Source organism: Myotis daubentonii, chromosome 14, assembly GCF_963259705.1.
Source record: "Myotis daubentonii chromosome 14, mMyoDau2.1, whole genome shotgun sequence".
NCBI lineage: Eukaryota > Metazoa > Chordata > Mammalia > Chiroptera > Vespertilionidae > Myotis > Myotis daubentonii.
In genome coordinates, this window is record NC_081853.1 from 38,568,665 (window position 1) to 38,590,781 (window position 22,117).

Sequence of the window (22,117 nt, forward strand, 5' to 3'; positions counted from 1 at the left end):
CAACCATTTAAAATAGTTATCTTTCTCTAATAATCAAGATTTGAAAATTAAAGCAAATGATGCATCATTATATACCAACTAAATTACAAGAATGTTTGAAATAACACTCAGTGGTAACACAGTTGGAGTAAAATTGTCTCACAGCGTTGGCTGGTAAAGTTGCAAATTGGTAAAATCATTTAGAAAAGTGAAACGAAAATACGTAAAGAGAGTTACTTCTGGGGTAATAATAGCATTCATTAGAAATGAGATATAATTAGAAACAGAAAGCTTTTTGAGAGATAATCGTTATAGTGTTACCCATATTACTTTAAAACTGTCTGGAAACAACCAAAATTTCAGAGTAAGGAAATGGTTAGTAATTCATAATACAACAGCATGAAGGAACTGAAAATGAAGTTTACAGAAACCATAAAAGTATCTCTTCATTCCACAGAAATTTGAAAGTTAAATTTTAAAAAAATAATAAAATAAAAATGGTACATTCGCTGTGATTTTAGCTATATTTAAATATATGCATACACACATACAAATATGTATATATGTATATCTATATATAATTAGTGATGCAGGTATATAATATGTAAGCATGAAAATATTTGCATGAAAGTGAAGATTATGGCTTTATTTTTTGTTGTTACTGTTTACGAAAACTAACTGGTTAAATTTTCCTTTGTCAAATTCTACTTCACTATTCATTTTCCCTGGGGGAGGAGAGATAATCCTATATCATAAAAGCCTAATATGCAAATTGTCCCCTTGACAGGGAGTTCGACCAAGGGGCGGGGCCAGCCAGCCAAACACAGGAAGGAGGCAGCTGGGGGAAGGGAGGCCCCAACTGGCAGCTGGCAGCCGCTCAAGACCCTACCCGTGCACAAATTTCATGCACTGGGCCTCTAGTTACTCTATAAAAATGATTTGTGAACAGTTTTCTGAGGAACTGTATATCATGTTTTGGGCTTCTGAATAAATTCTTTTGCTTTTATTTTTTTTTTATCTTAAATGAGTAATAAAATTCAAAAGATACAAAAACATAAGATTAAAAACTGAGTCTCTCTCTTTGTAATACTTCAAGCAATAAAAATTATTTTAAAAAAAACAAAAACACTGAGTCTCACTGCTATCCTATCCCTCAGCTACCCAGTTCCCCCTCCCTGGAAATAGCAAATGTTATCAAATTCTTTCCTACCCTTCTATGGATAGTCTATGCATAAACAAGCAAATAAATATGTATATATATGTGCATATTTTTAAATACATAATATTAAAGTTGAGATGAGCTCCTAGAAATATTAAAGTCCATTTAAGAGTTTGGCAAAGCTTCAAAAATTACCTTTAATGACAACCCTCTCTTCATACTCTTTCAGAGGCATTTTATCTTTCCAGGTAAGATAATTTGCAAATTCCAGGTAGCTAATCAGCCCATCATTATCCACATCACAGTAGTCAAATAGCTGGTCCAGGAGCTTCTCATCCAAGTGCAAGTTGGCCTGCTCACAAGCTTCCAGAAGCTCATCTTTATCTATCACCCCATCTGCCTTCTGTTAGACATAAAGCAAAAAAAGGTGCAGTGAGCGTTGTCTTCAAAAGTAGGGTATGCAACACCTATTATTTAGTTTAAGAAAAAAGAAAGAGTTCTACCACATCGATTCAATGAATATGTCTTATTTGTCACATAAGAGGAGTCCAACATTAAGCAAGATTGATCTTCGTGGTGCCAATCTGCTATGTGCACAGTAATTTTAACCCTGGTTAGAGCAAGGTGTGGCTCAGAATCTTTGTTAATTCGATTTAATAATTTTTTTCATTTAAATCATGCTGTTTACACTGAGAAGATGTGACGATGACTCATGCCTGACATTTCATCTGAAGCATGCTGTGACAGCTCTCTACAAGGTTCCTTGCTTTCAAAGTGTTCTGGTGTCCCAACTGGGCAGTGAGTGATCCTCCACTTCACGACCTGGTAATGGGAAAGAATTGGGGAAGCAGCTGCCAGCCAAGGACAGGGAGGTGGATTCTAAGACACTTAGTTGCCTGCTTGTTGTTAACACTCCTATGGGCAAGAGGGGCCTGCTGCCAATTTGGTGGTAAGCCCTCATTGTGACAATGAGCACTACAATTCATCCTGGTCTGGCGGGAGGGGAAACCTGCACCCCCTTTCAGAGAACAGTTTAATACAGAAGCACCTACACTGAGTGTGATAGGAGGGAAATGTATGACGGCCCTGGGCAGAAACTGGCTGATTCACTCGGGAGGTGTGGGGGCAGAGCCCATAATGCTCGTTAAGGAAGAATGACAAGAGTTGGGATGTCTTCCTCCTCAGCCCCTCCTAAACTCTCTTAAGCCAACCTTGAATCCATTCAAAGATGACAGTACAAGATCTGAGTATGTTCCCCAGGGTCCTGGCTGCTATAAGGGAGCTTTGGCCCTCTCAGAGAGATTTCTCTGAGATAAAAGAAGGAGGAGGTGGAGGAGGAGGTGGAGGAGGAGGAGGAGAAAGAGGAGGAGGAGGAGGAGGAGGAGGAGGAGGAGGAGGAGGAGGAGGACGGAGAGAAGGACAAGGAGAAGAAAAGAAAGGAGGAAATATAAACACACACACACACACACACACACACACACACACACACACACAAGAGAGAGAGATTTCTCTGAGACAGACAAGGGAAGCCATAACTGACTCATTGACTAGTATTCAGCTCTTATGTCCAGGATTGGATTTACAATGATGAAGGTGATCCCTGGAGACTAAAACACTGACCCTATAGTTCTAGATAAATTCCTGTCTTCACATCCGTAGGCCTGGAAAATGTCCCTAACCCTTATGTTGAAACAGAAGGAGAATTTAAAACATACCATTGTGTGTGTGTGTGTGTGTGTTTCTATTGAAACATATTATCTTGACAAGGGAGCTACAAATGCCCTGGATTAAAGTAGACTCCTTTATGAAATCATCTGCTACAAACCCAAATCAACCAAAAAAGCAAACCCACAGCCCTGGCTAAAAAGCAACGTGGGCTGTGGCTGTTGAATCAAGAGGATCTTCAAAACGGAAATAGATGGTGTCAATAATGACAACTCTGCTGCCCAGTATAGGGCTTTGTGTGGACTGAAAACATTGGTGGTTTTTTTCATCTGTGTGACCTGACAACGTTGGTGGTGTGTTTCTTTGAGCTGCCTGCCACCACCACACCACTCAAAACTGCAAGTATATGTTTCTTACTCACTGGTGCAGACACCCTCTCTCCCTCCACGCCCTTAATCTCTCGCTCCCCAGACCCCAACCTCAGCAGTTCTAAGAAGAAAGATGAGTAGACGTGGGGCTAAGGTCTCCCTGTCCGCACGGGGGATCAAAGACCACAAGCAGCTGTCCAAGTATTCTGTGGAACTTCAGGGGGGGCAGAGACTCCAACTTTCGTGGCTTCTTTGAATACAGGTGCCAAAGTCATCATCCTACTCAGTCTGTGGGGGAGGAGCCATCTGGATGCAGCTAGAGGGCCTGGGCAGAGTTTGTTTGATGTGGAGAGGGAAAGCTAGCAATAGCGTATTTCTGTGGCTTCCACTTCTACACGTGTAAGTGATATTGATACTTTACGTGCCTGTACTGGGAATGTTCTTAAGACCCAGACGCACTCATGATCAAGAAGAACCACATGCAGAGAACTGCTAATACCTTCGGGACCCCACACCCCTAATGGCCCCTTTGAGCTACAAGTCTCCATGACTAATCAGTTTGTCACTTAGTGCCTCTGGAAAAAGAGAGGCAACCTCCACTTGAAGGCGCCCCATGAGATTTCAGACTTGTTGCCCCCTAACCAGGCAGACAGCTTTTGAAAAGCAGCTAATAGCCAGTTCCTGAGCTCTTGTTGAAACTAAACACTTGACCCACGGAGGCCTTGTAACTTTCCAGACCAATAAGCATTTTGAAGTGAGCCAACTTGGACTCAATGATTAACAAGATAGAAAGGACTTAACAAGCCTCATTTGTGAAATGGTAATGGTGTATTCAAGAAGGCAGCCGGCTTGACCCCAGTTACATCTCAGTTTTACATGAAAAGGGCAGCAATCCTTAGGGGGAAAACTTGATGCATCTTTGCTACCTGAAGCAAAAACCACTGGCTCAATAGGACCATACAGCTCACAGAGGCCCCCCATGCGCCTGGGCCTCATTCACTAACCTGAAAGCCAGTGGTCTTCACTGGGCTGCTGTGGCTTTGAACCTCAATGACAGCTCCGAAGGACCGAAAATAGACATACAGTCACTCTACCCAGTGAACAGAAATCAAGGCCATTCTTATGGCTCTGGCCAATCCTCCCCTTGATGAAGCTGCTATAGTTTTACTGACTCTTGGATTGTTGCCAATGGCCTGCCTGCTTGGTTTGCCATTTGGAAAGCTATAGACTAGAAGATTAAAGACACTTCTTTTTGAGTCTGAAAACTATGGAAACGGATCATGGCTACTGAATGAGCCCTCTGGGTAATTCATATAGATGACCATGATAAGGGTCCCGTCTCTAATGAGAATAACTGGAATCAAGCTTCTGATTGAGCCTGATCCATTCAGATTGCCACCATGGCTGTCCAGAACCATCGTTGCACCAGACATGGCAACACACCCACCACAAAAGACAAGGCACAAAGTAAAGCACTCTATGTTTCTGATGCAGAGGCTACCGCCCTGTGACAAACTGTGACTCCTGCCACAAGCTGACCCATCAGTCTCATGATGCGGGGGGACGCATTGCACACAAGACATTGCTCCATGCTCCTGGCAGGCTGACCTTTGTCCCCTCTCAGAGTTATGAATGGTGCCTCACCACTGTTGACACATTTTCAAGTTATGGAACGGCAATGCCTAATCAACCAGCTCCAGTCGCAATAGAATGGCCCATGAAATTTATCTGAGTCATGTGTTTTGCTTTCTGGACCATTTTCAGTCTGACAGTGCTGTGCCTTACAGCCCAAAAGCAACTCAACAATCAGCTGTTCAGCAAGGTATTCAATGAACCATTCCTGCTCTCAACCATCCACAGCCACCTGAGCTCTGGAATAGCCTCAAAAATAGACTACCTTCCCTATCAGCTCCTGCTCATACATCTTACAGTAAAGCAGTTTGTCTCTGAATGCAGCTGCCCCCCAAAAGGAATCCATCCCATCTCAGCTACTTCCTGGATAATAATTAGAATAAAAGGAGTGAGAATTACATTGGCCTAATTTTGAAAATGTGGGACTCTGCTGTGACCGTTCTTGGACATGATGCATTTTCCACCCTCTAGATTTTAAGTTCCCTAAATGGAAAGTCTACACATTATCCAGAATAATGTCTGATGTATTGTGTGCTTAATAAATAACAGAATTAACCCTCTAAGTCAAGAAGATTCATTTAGGAAAGAATATCTTGTTAGTTTTGTTTTGGCATTAAATTAAAAATGGGCATTCAAGCCCTAGCCAATTTGGCTCAATGGATAGAGCATCAGCCCACAGACTGAAGGATCATAGGTTTGATTCCAGTCAAGGGCATGTACTGGGGTTGCAGGCTCCATCCCCAGCCCAGTTGAGGGGAGGGGAGGAGGAGGCAACCAATCAATGTGTCTCTCTCACATTGATGTTTCCCCCTCTCTATCTCTTCCCCTTCCACTCTCTTAAAAAATATTCAATGGAAAAATGTCCTTGGTGAGGATTAACAGGAAAAAAAACACTATAATTAATTAATTAATTAATTTTAAAAAGGGCATTCAACGATAGAAAATTCAAATAATCAAAAATTATCCTACAGCTGTAGTAGGAAGACCCACATCTTATTACTCTCTCAGAAAAAAAGCTCCTCAAGGACACTGAGCACTACATTACACATATTAAAAATTTACTGTTTAAAAGGTGTATCAGCATTAAATAATTCTCAGTAATTTCCTCTCTGCTTAATTTAATTGTATCATAAGGAGTATGCCTGGTGGTTCACTAAGATAATCAACATCTATTAAGATGATCATCTTGCCTATAATTACATTTAAAATGAAGAAGTTTTTAAAAGCAGAGCACTACGTATGGGCAGGTTTTCTTATTCATATCACTGCTACATAAATTTCCCTGGATACCATCTTTGTAAAATAACTTGGATTTGAGTTACGTTTAAAATGTATTTATTTTAGCTTACATATTTTAATTCTGAAGAATCATTTTTAAATTACCTGTAAATAGCAATTGGTCTCTACTGAAAAACCAGAGAAACTGTTGAATACTTCTCTTTTCTTTAAACACAACTATGTGAGAAGTGTAATTGATGACTGGTTGGTGTGTGTCCCTACATAATCAGTACACACCTAAATGAGAATATTAACCCACTTTTTATGCATTAGGACAACACAGGTACACAGGCCCTAATCTAAAAACAAATAAAATGAATGGACTTAAAATTAATTAGCCTATGAGTGATTAAGAATCTTTTAAGATAAAAAATTATGAAGTGTAACTTTCTCAAAACTATACTTAACTTGCCGAAACCGGTTTGGCTCAGTGGATAGAGCGTCGGCCTGCGGACTGAAGGGTCCCAGGTTCGATTCCGGTCAAGGGCATGTACCTGGGTTGCGGGCACATCCCCGGTGGGGGATGTGCAGGAGGCGGCTGGTCGATGTTTCTCTCTCATCGATGTTTCTGACTATCTCTCTCCCTTCCTCTCTGTAAAAAATCAATAAAATATATTAAAAAAAAAAAACAAAAACTATACTTAACTTGCCCTAACTGGTTTGGCTTAGTGGATAGAGCGTCAGCCTGCGGACTGAAGGGCCCCAGGTTCAATTCCGGTCAAGGGCATGTACCTTGGTTGTGGGCACATCCCCAGTAGGGGGTGTGCAGGAGGCAGCTGATCAATGTTTCTCTTTCATTGATGTTTCTAACTCTCTATCCCTCTCTCTTCCTCTCCGTAAAAAATCAATAAAATATATTTTTTTTAAAAAACTATACTCAACAGAGGAAGAAAAATAGGAATATTATATTTTTCCTTTTGAGATAAACTAAAATTATTCTGTTCTTTTTTCTTCTCATATCAAGATGATACATCACATTATCACAGACTTATTTATAAACTTTTATTTGTTTATATTAGAATCATTCTAAAATGGTTGCTAGACTGCCTAGAAAAATAAATACAATTAATAAAAATAAGTACAAAATAAAAACAGAACCAAAATAAAAGTGAGGAAATCAAAGCAAAGAGAATATAAGGATGGAAAAAATTAAGATGAAACTTGAATAAAAAGATCATACAACATGTATGCTATAAGTTCATATTCACAAACTAGATGAGTTTCATTGAATTGACTCTGAGCTTCCTGGTGGCCTAGTCAAAAAGGTCTGGACAATTAATGCAAAATTCGTGTTGTTCATAAGGTAAAGACAAACCAAATACTTAGATGAAGCACAGTTATTACCTGTGGAAAGACAGGATTTCCTTATAAAGAGAGTGCACATGACAAAAATAAACAGTCTCGTGGACATAAGAACAAAAATGTACCATGGCCTCGTAAGCAGTTTATATAATAGTGTTCCTTGGTATAACCTAAAGGCAAGCAGCTTGGTAAAGCAATCCTCTGATGACCTATAATGATGTCAGGTAATCCCACAGCTCTAGATTGATCTACTTGATCAAAGGATAAAATTTAGAGTAACTTGAAAATTGAATGGTCTTGCCATCTCAAAACTGAAACCACACCCTGCTCCCCCAGGGGAGAGACATTCTAAGTGCGACATGGACCTAGACCAGTGGTTCTCAACCTTGGCTGCACACTAGAATCACCTGGGAATCTTTTTAAAATCCTGATTTCATAGGCCCAGAAATCAGGATTTTAAAAAGATTCCCAGGTGATTCTAATGTGCAGCCAAGGTTGAGAACCACTGACCTAGACTGACAGTACTGTGTGTACATATTCAGATTTAGATGTAGATTGTCTCTACCTCAGGAGTCTTCGCCAGGGTTCCACGGTGCTTCCCTCCCATTGCTCCCAGCACACTCTAGTTAAATAATCTACATCAATGGCTCTCAAACGTGAATGTGCATCAGAATCACTTGAAGGGCTTGTTAATGCACAGTTGCTAGGCCCCACCCCTGAGTTCCTAATTCAGTAGGTCTGGGATGGGTGTTGCAATGTGCATTTTAAACACATTCCCAAGTGATAGCAATGGTGGTAAAGAACCACACTTTGACAACCACTGCAAAGGTCAGAACATTTTTTTCTGTCAAGGACCAAAAAGTATATATTGTATGTTTTGTAGGCCAGGCAGTCTCTGATGCACTACTGTGCATTTGTAGTGCAAAAGCAGCCACAGACAATACTCAAAACACATGGGCATGGAAGCCTATTTACTAAAACAGGAGGTGGACTGGATTTGTCCCACAGGCCATAGTTCCCTGGCCCCTGGTCTGCACCCATCTGCAGGGATCTGGAAGCCTATGCACAAACCAAAAAGCTCTGCTCTGCTACTGGCCTTGTCATAGTGCCTGAAGGCTGTCAGCAAAGAGTCAAACCTTTCGCAGTTAACGTTCTTCAAGTGATGACGAACTGCTGCAACCATGGCTCGCTCCCTATCCTTGCCTCGAAGATATTCACTCGGGAGTCTATTATAGATGAGATCATCAGAGCCTATTGAGGAGGGGGAGAAAAGTCTTTTTATCTGAACATAAAGTTTGTCAGTAGTATTATCATGCTAAAGAAAGAGAGTGATCAAACAACTTCCATGAATGAAAAATCTACCTAACTCCAACACTATGATCCAGCATGACAAAATCTTGTGTATAAAAAAGTACATGGCCGAAACCGGTTTGGCTCAGTGGATAGAGCGTCGGCCTGTGGACTGAAAGGTCCCAGGTTCGATTCCGGTCAAGGGCATGTACCTTAGTTGCGGGCACATCCCCAGCGGGGAGTGTGCAGGAGGCAGCTGATCGATGTTTCTCTCTCATCGATGTTTCTAACTCTCTATCTCTCTCCCTTCCTCTCTGTAAAAAATTAATAAAATATATTTTAAAAAAAAAGTACATGAAGTAATGGACAAAAACTAATATTTCTGTTTTATGTGACTTCTCTGTTCAATGAAAACAAAATCTGAAGAAATAAATTTTGTGGGGGCATCATTAGCCCTGCTCAGCTGTCAAGTCATTTTCTATGACAATGGAGGCCTGACTGCCTCTTCGCAGATATTCGGCTGCAATGCTGAGGACTGAAAAGCTGGGGCTGGATTTCATGTGGGGGCCACTCTATTTGCCTCAGAGATGGCTGAACCTCTGGGAGCCCCTGTAAAAACTGTTCTCAAGCCTGGCCGGCGTGGCTCAGTGGTTGAGCATCAACCCATGAACCGGGAGGTCACAGTTCAATTACCGGTCAGGGCATGTGCCCGGGTTTTGGGCTCGATCCCCAGTAGGGGGCATGCAGGAGGCAGCTGATCAATAATTCTCTCATCATTGATGTTTCTATCTCTCTCTCCCTCTCTCTTCCTCTCTCTGAAATCAATAAAAACATTTTCTTTTTAAAAACTAGACTCAAATTCCCTACTCCCCCTAATATGGGTTTCTAGTCCACCTTCAGTCTGCAGATCAAGTTCCCATTTCCCAGTCCTGCTTCTCCCTATACCACTACCAACACCCCTACCCTATCCACAGTCTCATTAACTAAGAGTAGCAACGGCCAATACAATACTACAAGGCCCCACTGTATTTGATTCAGTAAAAGGCTGCCTCACTTCACTTTGGCTTGTTTAATACAGGCCATATTTATTTTCTAAATAAAATTGTGAGCCCTAATTGACTGAAAATATTCATTACAACGGCTTTAATTTGTGCCTATTTCAAACATGACACAAAAAACTTTTTTTCTTTCTTGTGTTACAAACTTTTCTTATTAATATTCATATGATATTTTAAACCTCTAAAATTAAATATATTTTATTGATTTTTTTACAGAGAGGAAGGGAGAGAGATAGAGAGTCAGAAACATCGATGAAAGAGGAACATCAATCAGCCACCTCCTGCACATCCCCCACCGGGATGTGCCCACAACCCAGGTACATGCCCTTGACTGGAATCGAACCTGGGACCTTTCAGTCCGCAGGTTGACACTCTATCCACTGAGCCAAACCTGTTTCGACAAAACCTCTAAAATTAGAAGCTTTGAGAGGAGCTGGTGAACTTAACTGTATAATGTTGTGTGTGTGGGGGGGAGGGGGGCGGCGGGGGGGGTCTGGGGCGGGGAGCGGGGGGGGGGGGGGGTTGTTGTTTGTTTTGTAAAGAGAAAGTCTGTATATTTACCATAGTCGTCAGGACGGAGACAAGCTCCAAATGTGTGGTCCGGATGAACATTCATTGTTTCTGCAATGCTATCCAAGAAAACAAACCCTTTAGTTAAAATACCCACCACATGGCATCCCTGGAATTTAAAATATGTTTGCCATATGTTTTTAATAGCCCATATTTTCTCCTATAACCAAACTATGACGTTATCAAACAGCCGGTCTCCAGAGACAGGGAAGAGAGAGGAAAATGTACCACAGTAAGTTAAAATGAAATAAAGCTTTACACCAAGTTCTCCCTCCCTCTCTATCCCGGAGAACTCAGCACTTTCCTGCAACCACAGGCCCTGAGGAAGCTGACAGATAAACACACAAGGATGGCTTTCTTATTTAACAGATAGAAACAAATAGAACACAAGCCAACATTTGCCACAAGAGTACTTTTAAAATTCAATCTACAGACACTCGCGATTCGAAGTTAATCATTAACTTACGGATCAAAGACTCTTCCAAGTTTATGTTGAAACTTTTCTTTGAAATCATCAATTCTCTTGGATACAACCTTAGCTCCTCTTTTCCTACAAAATTAGAAAATTGTCAGTTATCTCCATCACCTAAAGTATTCTTGGCTGCCAAATATACATATGGTAAGGAAAATCATAGTATACTTCAGGCCATCGGGAAAATAAATCCAGTTTCAAAATAAATCATATGCTAAAAAGAAAGCTCTATGCTCATTCATGTATCATTCTACTAGTGGCCTGGTGCATGAATTTATGCACATTGAAAGGAAATTAATTAGAAGAAATATTTTAATATTGCTATTCGTCCTTTTTCTATAATAGAAGTGTCAACCAAATTCAATTGACAATGACAGATCAAAACACATGTGTGTGATTGGCTCCAGCAAGAGCTTTATATGTATTGCACATGTGCGAGTCAACTTAGCCTTTTATAGTATTGAATAAACTTGCTTAATAAGACCTGCTTTCTGATATAGCTAAACTTTTTCCAGCCCAGTGAAGCACCCCAACTTCTCTTTCAGGTAATTGTCAGCAACACAGCAGTAAATATCAACACAAGCAGATTATTATTGTAGATCACGCAGGAAGAACAAAGGGTAAAATATTTAACTGCAGCAGTGTTTGACTATATTCTGCGCAGTGAGAAAACCTGAAGTCATTTTCAAGGTCCACCATTTCTTACTTCTTTTCAAGTTTCTAAGCTTTCTAAATCTCCATTTTCCAGCTAATGAAAAGAAAACAGGATTCCACTGAGTCTCCTATCTACCTACTCCAGGATTTCTGTGAGGATCAAATGAGATGAGGCATGAGAAAATGCTTCACAGACATTTGGTTAATGTGTGAAATGTTTCCACCTGGGCTGAAGAAATTGCAAAGAGGCTAGTCACTAGAAAGAGGAAGCCAGGCGTTGCTACATGACATCATTACCCGGACAGTTGGACACTTAGCATGTTAGCCTTTTATATATACAGATTATAAAGGTAAGTTAATAATACAATTGGAAAATTTTTAAAATATATTTCTTTATTGATTTCAGAGAGGAAGGGAGAAGGAGAGAGAGAGAGAAACATCAATGATGAGAGAGAATCATCAATTGGCTGCCTCCCGCACACCCCCCACTGGGGATCAAGCCTGCAGCCCAGGCATGCACCCCTGGCCGGAATCGAACCTGGGACCCTTCAGGCCGACACTCTATCCACTGAGCCAAGCTGGCTAGGGGATAATCTGAAATTTTAATGAAAGAATAAGAAAGCAGACTTCAATTTGTTTTCAATGAACAAAACCAAGGTGTCTAACTTTTAAAATTGCTAAAAGAAAATTAAGCATTAAATAAATAAATAAATAATATAAACAATTAACTCACATCTAGTAAGTAAAATATAGAGAAATTATAATACTATCTAGTAATGAAAGAACGTAAAGTGAAAACAACAAAGTACTACTTTTAACATAGTACACTAGCATATATATATATAGAGAGAGAGAGAGAGAGACATAAAGAGAGAGAGTGAGACAGAGAGAGAGAGAAAGAAAATATTCAACATTGGCAAAGTAAATGGTAAAACTCTTGCAGATTCCTAGTGCAAATTGCTATAATCCTTTTGGAAATAATTTGGTAATATGATTCAAAAAGCATAAAAACGTTCATTCTCTTTTTTTAATCTACCTCTGGGAACCAATCATAAGAAGATAATCCACATAACAATTAAAAATGTAAAGAAGTTATATTTATAAAAATGTTTGTAGCCTCATTGACTATAATGCAAAAAGAATCTAAATATTCGATTATCAAGGGTGATTATATTATGTCATATTAAAAAGAATATTGCCTGCAATTTAAATGTTGGTTATTAAGAATACACAGCAATATAAAATTATTTGATGTTAAGTGAAAAAGAATAAAGAATGAGGTTGCACTCTGATCAAACTTATGCAAAAAGCTACACAGGAAGCCACACTAGAAAAAAATACATTAAAAATAATGGCTGAATTAAAGTGACAAAACTATGGGTGATTTTATTTTGCCAATTTTCTGTAATATAATTTTGTTACTTCGTTGTGATTAAATGAATAAGATTTCTTTTGAGAACTGTAAAATTAGAGCACTACTATTCATTAACATTAGAATTAATAAATCCTCTATTGTTTTGCTCAAGACTGAAAACAATGAATATAAAATTCTTAAATTTCATTTTCTTTTAAAACTATTTCCTGTGCTATAGAAATATCAAGCTGGCCGAAACCGGTTTGGCTCAGTGGATAGAGCGTCGGCCTGCGGACTGAAGGGTCCCAGGTTCGATTCCAGTCAAGGGCGTGTACCTGGGTTGCGGGCATATCCCCAGTGGGATATGTGCAGGAGGCAGCTGGTCGATGTTTCTCTCTCATCGATGTTTCTAACTCTCTATCTCTCTCCCTTCCTCTCTGTAAAAAATCAATAAAATATATTAAAAAAAAATATATCAAGCTGAATAAATTTCTGGAGAAGAGCGACACTCTGTGGAGAAACAAAAGATGAAATATAAAGTAATTCACTTCTTACTTTATTTACTTTCCATTAGTTCAAAAAGAAGGGAAAACAAATACAGGTAACAGTCAGAATAAATCAATGGAAGTTTAAAGGCCATAATTTGAAATAAATAAAGTTGCCAATCTAAAAACCAGCTCCAAAAGACATAATTAGGAACATGGAAGAATGATAAGGGTTAGTATATAAATCACAGAGTCTACTCTCTCCCGTCTAATAGTGCCTGGATTATGTTTCTGGGAGAATCAGAAAGTACCTGTGAGAAGCCATTTAAGTCAGAATATCAATAATTGTAACATTATCACACAACCTCACAGCATTCACTGATCAACTCAGGATAAAGTCCTTTGCATGCCAGTAAGATTTTTCATACACACACACATATACATACACTTACTATTTGAAGATTCTAACTGATTCTTCAAACCAAAAGTCATAAACAAAATACAGATAGAGGTAGTTTTACAGAGGAAATATATCCCTTAAAAGTTAAGAGTAGCCGAAACCGGTTTGGCTCAGTGGATAGAGCGTCGGCCTGCGGACTGGAGGGTCCCAGGTTCGATTCCGGTCAAGGGCATGTGCCTTGGTTGCGGGCACATCCCCAGTGGGAGGTGTGCAGGAGGCAGCTGATCGATGTTTCTCTCTCGTCGATGTTTCTAACTCTCTATCTCTCTCCCTTCCTCTCTGTGGGAAATCAATAAAATATATTTTTTTAAAAAAAGTTAAGAGTAAACCAAATTTATGTTAAAATAGTACATATAGCCCAGCCGGCATGGCTCAGTGGTTGAGCACCAACCTATGAACCAGGAGGTCACGATTTGATGCCTGGATTGTGGGTTCAATTCCCCAGTAGGGTGTGCAGGAGGCAGCTGATCAATGATTCTCTCTCATCATTGATGTTTCTCTCTCTCTCTCTCTCTCTCTCTCTCGCTCGCTTCTCCTTCCTCTCTGAAATCAATAAAAATATATATATTTTTAAAATAGTACATATAAAATTCAGATGCCTTAAAATATAAACAAACATGCTTAATTCCAAGTTTATACTAGAAATCACATTGAAAAGTAGTGAGTTATTTTTAAAAATCCAACCAATTGAAGGAATAAATGCTCTATTATTTTAGCAATAATTTTCCAATTACATTTCAAAATACAAAAATTATGATCAAATAAAACGTTGTTCTATAAACAATGTTTCCTCTTGGATAGAGACAAATTGGAGATAAATGTACCCTGCTTATTGCCTGCTTTTATAAATTCAGTTATTTTGTATTGAGATGTAATTAACATATAACATTGCCCTAGGTTTTTTAAAAATATATTTTTATTGATTTCAAAGAGGACAGGAGAGGGAGAGAGAGAGAGAGAAACATCAATGATGAAAGAGAATCATTGATCGTCTGCCTCCTGCATGCCCCACACTGGGGACCAAGCCTGCAACCTGAGCATGTGCCCTTGACCAGAATCGAACCCGGAATCCTTCAGTCCGCAGGCCGACACTCTATCCACTGAGCCAAACCAGCTAGGGCTTGCCCTAGTTTTTGGAGTACTCAGTGTATTTACCTATGACTATCCCAAATCATTAATAAATATGTCCTTATTAATGACCCAAAGGCTCTGTTCTTAGGACATTCTTAAGAACTACATTGTTGTTAATGTGTTTATTTAATGTATTTTAAAAATTGATAGGTTTCTACTTTTAAGCTTTCATAACTGAATAAATCATATTTGTCATCTCCCTTTAATTATCAATTTTTGTTACACTTCCTTATAAGTATCTAAAGTCCTTAAATATTTCAATAATTTCTTCATGTTTTCCTTTATGTATGGTTTAACCACTTAAATAATGATAAATTAATGAATATTTGTCATATAAACTTTTCTCCTATACCCAAAAGAAAACTATTCCATAAGGGTTTACTATAATATTGTAAGAATTTATTTAGTGTTTGTATTTTATCATTATTGTTTTGAATAATTCAAGTATCAGAAACTCATATAACTAAGAAGTGGAAAAGGAATAGAAATCATTATTTCAAATCTGTTATCATAGAATCAAGGGCAAATAAATCTGGTATAGTCACACTGCCTGGGTTTCATTCCTAACCTAGTACTTCTTAGCTACACGATCTTAGGCAAATGATATAATTTTTTGTACCTCAGTTTCTTCATCTGTAAAATGGGAAAAAATTAAAATTATAGTACACCTACCCCATGGAGTTGTTGGTAGGATTAATTTAACAATATATAAAATACTTAGCACTTTGCCTCTGTAACTGGGAGGGGGTGTTACCACCGTGAACAGAGGGGCAACTGAGTGAGGCAGGTTGGGTCACAAGTTGTGGGAATGCAACTTTGTGTCCACACTGGAGCCTGGAAACTTGTAGGTTCAGTCTGTCCTTTAAAGAGGGCAGAAGGCAAAATGAATCCACTCCCACTGCTGATATATAGACGTGCAGGCCCAGTATATTAGTTTCCTGTGGTTGCTATAAAAAAGGTAATACCACCACAATTTGTGGCTTAAAACAACAAGTGTATCCTCTCACGAGTTCCAAAGGCCTCAAAAGTCTACAATCAAGGTGTCAGTAAGACCACATTCCTTCCAAAGGTTCTAGGGGAGAATCTATTCATTGCTTCTTCCAACACCGGAGGCTGCTGGCATTCTTAGGCCTTCGCTGGCTTTAGGCCGCATCACTCCAATCTCCTCCTCCATGTTCACTTCACCTTCTCCTCTGTGTGCCTTCTCTTCAGTCTCAAATCTCCCTCTGCCTTTCCTTATATAAGGACACTTGTCATTGGATTCCAGGCCCATCCACATAATCCAAAATGATCTCTTCATCTCAAGAGTCTTAATCTAATTACATTTACAAAGACCCTTTTCCCACATAAGGTAACTTTCAGAGGTTCTGGGAATTGTCTGGACATACCTTTTTAACCCACTAGACCAGTATTTCCTATCTTCTGTTAATTTTTTTAATTGTCTCTGCTTTTTATTTTATTTTTCATTAAAAATTTATTATTGAAAATATTGCATATGTCCTCTTTCAATCTTCTGATATTTTAAGCATAGTAGAAAATATGGATTTTTATGAGTAATCTCCCACTATTTAAGTGTTAGCTTAGATATAAAGCTTAACACAGGTTATGAAAAACTAAAAATGCTAATTTTCATTTTCTAGGAAAGTAGTCATATATAGAATGAAGGCATAAAAAGATCACAGTTTACAAGAATAAGTCAGATGCTCAGGTGCTCAAATAACTATTTTTTAAGATATATTTTTATTGATTTCAGAGAGGAAGGGAGAGGGAGAGAAATAGAAACATCAATGATGAGAGAGAATCATTGATCAGCTGCCTCCTGCTTGCTCCCCACTGGTGACCAAACCTGAAACCTGGGCATGTGCCCTGACCAGGAATCTAACCATGACCTCCTGGTTCTTAGGTCAATATTCAACCACTGAACCACATCAGTTGGGCCCAAATAACTATTAAACAAAGATGAATGATAAAGGACTGGTCAATTATATGTGACATGGCTATCTTTGTAGAGATTTGAAAACCCATTATCTTTAAGAAACATCAATAGAGTTGATCCCATAGATCAAAAACATTCATACATGTCTTTATATTTGCTTTTACAATCACCAAGTAATTTTAGAGTGATATATACTTACACACACACACACACACACACACACACACACACACATTATCATGATTATCTATGGGGGATCTGGTCAATTTGGAAGATACATCACTATATCTTTTCTATTAATTTTATGTCTGAAACATATCATTGTATTACCTCTTCAAAAAATAAATTAGGCCCTAACTGGTTTGGCTCAGTGGATAGAGCGTTGGCCTGCAGACTCAAGTTGTCCCAGGTTCGATTCTGGTCAAGGGGGCATGTACCTTGGTTGCAGGCACATCCCCAGTAGGGAGTGTGCAGGAGGCAGCTGATCGATGTTTCTAACTCTCTATCCCTCTCCCTTCCTCTCTGTAAAAAATCAATAAAATATATCTTTAAAAAATAAATAAATAAGTCCTAGCTCAGTTGATTAGAGAGTTGTCCTGATATGACAAGGTTTCAGGTTCTATCCCCCATCAGGGCACATACAAGAAGCAACCAATGAATGCATAAATAAGTGGAACAACAAATCAATGTCTGTCTCTCTCTCTCTCTCTCTCTCTCTCTCTCTCTCTCTCAAATCAATAAATAAGAAAATTTAAATAAATAAAAATAAACTTTTCTTTAAGTCCATAGGTCATATATCTAACACTTGTCCCAGGATACAATATAATTAAACTTACATTTGTAATTCATGGAGCCAATATAAACTTTTTGCCATGGTTCGTCCATCATTAAAATGTGGTGTTGGGGCCCCGTACAGGTTAAACCTATGGAAAGTTGATGGGTTATACTTTCGGTTCTTTGCTTCTCCTGTGAAAAGAAAGGGGAGACTTCTGACTTCTGCAATACAAATAACCTTATCTTGAAGGAAGCACATTATGTTCTCATTGACATTGAAAATGAGAGTGGAACAAAGAATGAAACTGTAACAGTGCAGAGACCTGCACATATTAGGCAACAGATGACAGAAGAGTTCTCCCATGTGAAGTAGGAGACTGGTGGACAAGAGTTCCTTGTGTTAATATTTGGAAAGTAGGCAGCACATGATGAAAAATGCAGACCCAATTAACATTACAGGAATCCTGAAGACTGGGGAGGTTGGGCAATGCTCTGGGGTCCCAGGAGTCCTTCCCATTATGCTAAGATCAGAGAGGTTGGTGTTCTGTACTTGCTTTCACTGAGATTTAGTGACATGAGAACACTGAAACCCTCACAGTTCACTAAAATCATTTATCTCATATTAGAAACATTCAAAGGGTGATTGAGAGCAGAGAACACAACAGGGAGGTCTTTATATTGAAGATCTAATACTGTGGTTTTTTCTTTTCAAGTCAAAATGTAGCATTAGTTTCTATTTCTAGATTAGAAAGTGAGACTGAAACTAGAGATTAGCTCAAAGGTTAAGATATAATGGAGAGAAGATATTCAGACTCACTAGTAACCCAAATAATGTAAAGAAAAACAATCATGTGAAATTATAATTGGTCTCTCAGTTAAGTAACAATAAAGAAGATTGGCCGTAACCAGTTTGGTTCAGTGGATGGAGCGTTGGCCCAGTTTGATTCCGGTCAAGGACATGTACCTTGGTTGCAGGCTCCTCCTCTCCAGTCCTCCTGGTTGGGGGCTCCTGCAGGAGGCAACCAATCAATGTGTTTCTCTCACATCGATATTTCTGTTTCCCCCTCTCTCTTCATCTCGCTCTAAAAATCAATGGGCAAATATCCTTGGGTGAGTATTTAAAAAAAGAAGAAAAAGATTGGCAAGCTCACTATATGGGAAGATGTGGGGAAGTGAAAATTCTCATATTCTGTGGGTGTGAGGGCAAATTGGGGAAGCTATCAGGAGAACAGTTAGGCTTAAGAGTGAAAATTTCAGATGCTCAGAAATATAGGAATGTATCCTAAGGAAATAGACCATAGTCACAAAGATATATAAGCAATATTTTTAATATTGAAAAATATAATATTGAAATGCGCATGAAAAGATAACCAAGATTTCATACAATGGGAGAGAGAGCAAATAGGAAAAAACATATATACAGAGCAAAATACACACATATACTCATATATGAATGAGCAAATACAGCTATGAGAGTATCATCTGTGCAAGATTGGGAACTGTGGGAGATTTTCATTGTGCTTTCTGTATTTCTCTATAGCTTGCAATTTATAAAAGAAATACCTATTACTTCAGTAATGATTTAAATTAAGTGTATTTAAAAGAAGTTGTAGAAGTGTACCTATTGAATAGTGTGCTTGACATATTAAGTTAAAAAATATGTTCAATGTATATAGCAGGTTCCCCAAAAGCATTGAGAATAAGATCACATTTAACTAAAGATAGCTCTATGAATAGTGGATTAGAAAGATGTTTAATATAAAAACTGTAGTCATCTCTGGTTGAATGGGATTTCAAGGTTACATTTACTTTTTCATCATTTTTCATATTTAAATTATGCACAATATTATGTATTTTTATAATAAAAATATAAATAATTTCATTATGAAAAAAATAACAATATTTAAAAGATTGGACTTCATGACTTTTCAAGAGGCTAAGGAAACATCTGTAAAAATCAGCAAATGAAGTTAAGTTCTTCAAAATATGTTTTTTTAATCTACACTCATTTACCTCCAATTGCTAAATGCATCTAGTAAGATATCTCATTGTAGGCTGTCTATATACATTCATTCAAACAGTTCTTTTTAAAACAACTATAAGGCATTAGATTAGATTGTGTGAGAGATGCTAAACTTTTTCCAAAAAGTAAATAAAATATTTTCGCAAGAAAGGAAGGGAGGAAAGGAAGAAAGGGAGGGAGAGAGTCAGAAAGTAGAGGGGGTGGAGATAGAGAGAGAAGTCGAGGTTGTGAGAAGGAACATGGTGACCAAGCAGGTGGCAGGAGTGGCTGTCTGAATGTCAAGGTAGAGACAATCTCAAGACTGGGATCCTGTTAGAGAGTGTAGGAACCAGCAGAGATTGGTCATGAAAGAAGAGAATGGCAGATTCCAGGAAATGAGCATAGGATACAAGTCCCAGCTATGAAGTAAGTTTAGAAGGAAGACCATAGACTGGGAGTAAGATGGAGAAGAAAAAGTAAAGAAATAAAGAAGGAGCAAGGGAGAGAGGTGCCTTGAGCTGCAATCAAGGGAGAGTCTTGCTTCTAGCTAATGGAAGTTGAGTTCATGAATCATTCACAATTCAGCAGCTTTCTCAGGACATATAGCTGAGTCTAATTCTCAACCCTCTATCATATCACGATTCTACTTAACATCAACACATTAACAATTAAGTTGTGTTTTATAGCACTATAAACATCTAATGCCTTTCAGCTGTGCTGTAGAATAATTCCAGTAATAGGGTTACTATTAATCAAAATGACTAAATACTAATACCTATTGAGCTTTTACCATATTCCAGGCACTATGCTAAGTCTCTTGCAAGCACTCACTTAATCCTTACAATATTATTTTCCCCATTTAAGAGACTAGAATAGATGTTAATAGGACAATTAAAATACCCAAGGTCTAAAAAATGAGCTAAAGTTTGAATCGGATATATCTTAGTCAGAAGTTGTTCACTTAACCAATACCCAATCAATATTCCTCATATAAAGCTAAGCACTTAGAATAATCCTGACATTTAAAAAAGAACAGTATTTTAAAGCCTAAAACCACTAAAACAAAATAGCACTATCTAGCATTTAATCTCTCTTACCTGTCTTTTCATTTTAATGATACATACATTTCTACATTTTACATACAAAATGTTTAAGGGTAGGTGGTCTCAGCTATGGGGGTTTATGACGTTATTTTTTTAAATGTTATTATTTATTGATCGCCCATGATATGCCAGGCTCTTAACTTTATGCACATTATCTCTTTTATTCCTCTTCACAAATCTGAGAGTCCCATATTGTCAGGCCCATTTTATACTGGAGGACACTTACCCACATAATAATCATTGTGAGAAACAACATATAGGTCATGCCCTTCCTCCCCTTCTTTAAATACTTCATGATAGGGTTTCGGTGGATTCACCACATCTCGAGCAGATATATCTAAAGAAAGAATTAATCACATCAGTTTTAAGGTATTTTAAAAATCTATTTATAGCCCTAGCTGGTTTGACTCAGTGGATAGTGTCGGCTTGGGGACTGAAGGGTCCCGGATTTGATTTCGGTCAAGGGCACATGCTCGGGGTCTGGGCTCAATCCCCAGTAGGGGATGTGTAAGAGGCATCCAATCAATGATTCTCTCTCATCATTGATGTTTCTATCTCTCCCTCTCCCTTCCTCTCTGAAATATATATTCTATTTATATTTAAATTAAGTAGAAGAACAAATGACAAACAAGGTAAGCTGAATGCATAAGCCGCATGGCTACCCTAGAAGAACACAAAGCCAATAGAAATGAAGATTTATCAAGATAGATGGGACATAGTCCAGATGTTACTGTTCTAGGAACCCTCATTTGACCTGGCTCGTTCCCTAGAAGTCTGAAGAATATCAAAACTCTGTACCAGTTAACCATTTAGGTTGTCCTGAGCCATATTTCAAGCCTAGTTAAATTCCCAATTTTGAAACTCTAGAGAATTTTGATTTTAGTTTGCTCCAGACTTCTCATGATGATCTAAGCAAATTTGAATCATAAATCAGTTTCAAAAACCCTGATGCCCTGTGGGGGAGCCTTGGTGCAAATTTTGGCAGCTGTAGACTGGAACATACACCCTGAGTCTGTTTAGATTTGAATATCCATCTTCAAACTAGCCAAAAGTACCAGGGAAATCACTGGAATCAGAAAGAAATTCCTCTTCTTCTTACAGATCCCAAACCTAGAGCTATAACTTGTTTAGTAGCTGTTTTCTCAGGAGTGGTGGCCCACAATAGTGAATTATTTTGTTTTCATTATTTTACATAATGATTTTAAAATATAATTCCACTTACAATTTTACTCTTTCAACTTAACAACATAGATTACTAATAATAATATATACTAATTATTATAATACCTAGAGGCCCAGTGCATGACCTCAGCCTGACCTATGCGCTCTCGCAGTCTGGGAGCCCTCGCTCCTTACCACCCGCCTGCAGCGGAGGCGGGAGAGGCTCTGGTCTGCACTCGCTAGCCATGAGCCCGGCTTCTGGCTGAGCGGCACTCCCCCTATGG

General features: G+C 38.5%; 1 protein-coding gene across 1 annotated transcript in view; it reads right to left on the reverse strand.

The window, feature by feature from the left end:
* EFHB (EF-hand domain family member B) overlaps positions 1–22,117 on the reverse strand; it is a 43,420-nt gene that overhangs the window by 6,807 nt on the left and 14,496 nt on the right. Inside the window, exons 5-10 of the mRNA XM_059664064.1 lie at positions 20,899–21,009; positions 17,630–17,759; positions 10,768–10,851; positions 10,293–10,360; positions 8,480–8,634; positions 1,334–1,541 (exon numbers count right to left, since the gene is read on the reverse strand). Of these exons, the coding sequence (XP_059520047.1) occupies positions 1,334–1,541; positions 8,480–8,634; positions 10,293–10,360; positions 10,768–10,851; positions 17,630–17,759; positions 20,899–21,009 (756 nt within the window). The remainder of the gene's footprint in view (positions 1–1,333; positions 1,542–8,479; positions 8,635–10,292; positions 10,361–10,767; positions 10,852–17,629; positions 17,760–20,898; positions 21,010–22,117) is intronic.